The sequence below is a fragment of the Tachysurus fulvidraco genome, chromosome 21 (assembly GCF_022655615.1).
Source record: "Tachysurus fulvidraco isolate hzauxx_2018 chromosome 21, HZAU_PFXX_2.0, whole genome shotgun sequence".
NCBI classification, from domain to species: Eukaryota; Metazoa; Chordata; class Actinopteri; order Siluriformes; family Bagridae; genus Tachysurus; species Tachysurus fulvidraco.
Window position 1 is genome coordinate 22740700 of NC_062538.1, and position 2766 is coordinate 22743465.

At 41.6% G+C, this 2766-nt stretch overlaps 1 protein-coding gene across 1 annotated transcript in view; it reads right to left on the reverse strand.

Annotated features, from left to right (window-relative positions):
• Positions 1 to 1256: 1256 nt before the first annotated feature.
• Positions 1257 to 2766, reverse strand: part of cdx1b (caudal type homeobox 1 b) — a 4496-nt gene continuing 2986 nt past the window's right edge. The window contains exons 2-3 of the mRNA XM_027158338.2: positions 1922 to 2070; positions 1257 to 1731 (exon numbers count right to left, since the gene is read on the reverse strand). Coding sequence (XP_027014139.1) covers positions 1558 to 1731; positions 1922 to 2070 — 323 coding nt within the window. The 3' untranslated portion in view covers positions 1257 to 1557. The remainder of the gene's footprint in view (positions 1732 to 1921; positions 2071 to 2766) is intronic.

A 2766-nucleotide genomic window follows, 5' to 3' on the forward strand; every position in this document is an offset into this window, starting at 1 on the left:
ATGTATAACTGAATAATTGAACCTGACTTTTATTTAGTTCTATAATCTACTGCCCTGAAACATGAGCTGATGATGTCACTAGTGTGTCACTGCACACTGCACTTCTGCTCCAGGTTAATATGTACGTTCAGCCCACGATCCGCTCCGGCTGCATGGGCCGTGTTTGTTCACACACTGCGATGGCTTTGCCCTTTGGCCGCCGCACCCTGCCTGCGTTAACCTGCTGGGTAAACGTTGGTAAACATGGCCGCTGCATCGCTTGATCTCTCCATCCCTCTCTACTGATAAGGACGAGTGGAGAAGGACGAGTACTGAAACGACTTCCAGTGTGTAATCACCGCTTATCCAGCATCTCCTCACACTGAGCAAACATTTAAAATACTGCCATGTGAATCCTGTTAAACTCTTATACACACACACACACACACACACACACACACACACACACACACACAAATACACACACATACACACACATACACACACAAATACACACACATACACACATACACACACACATACACGCATACAAACACACACATACACAAATACACACATACACGCATACAAACACACACACATACATACACAAATACACACACATACACGCATACAAACACACACACACACATACACAAATACACACACATACACGCATACAAACACACACACATACATACACAAATACACACACATACACGCATACAAACACACACACATACACAAATACACACACATACACGCATACAAACACACACACACACACACACACACAAACACACACACACAAACATACACACACATACACGCATACAAACACACACACACATACACAAATACACACACATACACGCATACAAACACACACACACACACACACACACACACACACACAAACACACACACACACAAACATACACACACATACACGCATACAAATACACACACACATACACAAACACACATATACACACACACATACATACATACACAAATACACACACATACACACATACAAACACACACACAAACACACAAACACACACACACATCCACAAATACACACGCATACACAAATACACACGCATACAAACACACACAGACACACACATACACACACATACACACACATACACACACACACACATACACACACCATTCACTAGTTTTGTTGTTTGTTGTTTTTTGGTTAGTTGAAGTTCAGTATATTTTGACTGGAACTGTTGGCCTTCAAATGTGGAATTAAACACAAAAGGTTTCACAAACAAAACATTTTAATACAAATTATGTTTAAGATTTACATTTATCAGCTTTTTAACATTTCAATCAAAAGCATTTACAGATATTTCAGACTTGTGGGATGTAGCGCAGTTTTATCCCCAGACACACAGACGACTAAGTCGTGCTTCACAACAGTGTTATAGACAGTTATAGAGTTCTTCTGTAAGTGATTTATTGTGTTTGTGAAGCTCCAAAATGTCCTTTGGAGTTTTTTTGGTGTCCAGAATGACTCAGAAGGTGAAACATCATGATTGTGATGAAGTGTGTTGTCGTTCCTCAGTACTCCTCTTTAATGCTCATGGGCATGGAGGACGACACCAGACCTGCGCTGCTGCTCGTGATGTTGGAGCTCGGAGGAGTCGGCGTGGTGGTGGACGCCTGCGGCTGCTGCAGCTTCTTTTTGTTTATTTTCCTCTCTTTGGCACGTCGGTTCTGAAACCAGATTTTCACCTAAAACATAAAAGAAGAAAGAAACATTGTAAAGTTATACAGTACGTCTCCTCCTGTATCTGTGTACATACTGACTTCATCACTTCTGCTTGTTGTTGTGAAACATAGCACACAGTCACATGGGTATCAATCTGTAGCGACAGTGTGTTAATGATCTGGATCATTTTCACATGTTAATTGTCTAACGAACCTGTCTCTCTGATAGGCTGAGGGCTGTGGCAAGCTCCGCCTTCCTCCTGATGGTGATGTAGCGACTGTAGTGGAATTCTTTCTCCAGCTCCAGACGCTGATGATCCGTGTAAACCACCCGGTATTTGTCCTTCGTCCTCGTCTTTCCTCCTGAACACAGAACGAGAGAAAAATGCTTGAAATCAGACTCAAAAAAATGAACAAAAGTGACATATTTTAATTTCACAGGAATGTTCTGAAATTTACAGCATCATTATTTTATCTTAAACCAAGTATGTGTTTATCTCTGACTGTTCAAGTGTTGCTGTGTGTGTGTGTGTGTGTGTGTGTGTGTGTGTGTGTGTGTGTGTGTGTGTGTGTGTGTGTGTGTGTAAAAACAGTGCCATAATGTAGTGTTTTTTGCTCTAATTTATCAAACCTGTAAATTAAAAGCACACAAAAAGAAGCAGCTCTTTAATTAGTGTCGTACATCAAACTCCATTTAGTCTGTCAGCTTTAAGTGCTAAAGCAGCGGCCGGGTTAAACATTAAAGTGTGTGTCTCTGTGTTTGTGTATGTGTGTGTGTGTGTGTGTGTGTGTGTGTGTGTGTGTGTGTGTGTGTGTGTGTGTGTGTGTGTGTGTGAGGAGGCCATTAGGGGAAACACTCATTAGTCCTCTTAATCTCTCTAGTTAACGTTCATTCAGTCGGGCGCCGCTCGTAATGAGCTATCTTTACTAATTTAACTGTTTACACAAACGAGTTGATCCTCAAGATGCAATCTGTCCATCAGAGAGAGAGAGAGAGAGAATGAGAGAGAGAGAGAGAGAGAGAGAGAGAGAGAGAGAGAGAGAGAGAGAGAGAGAGAG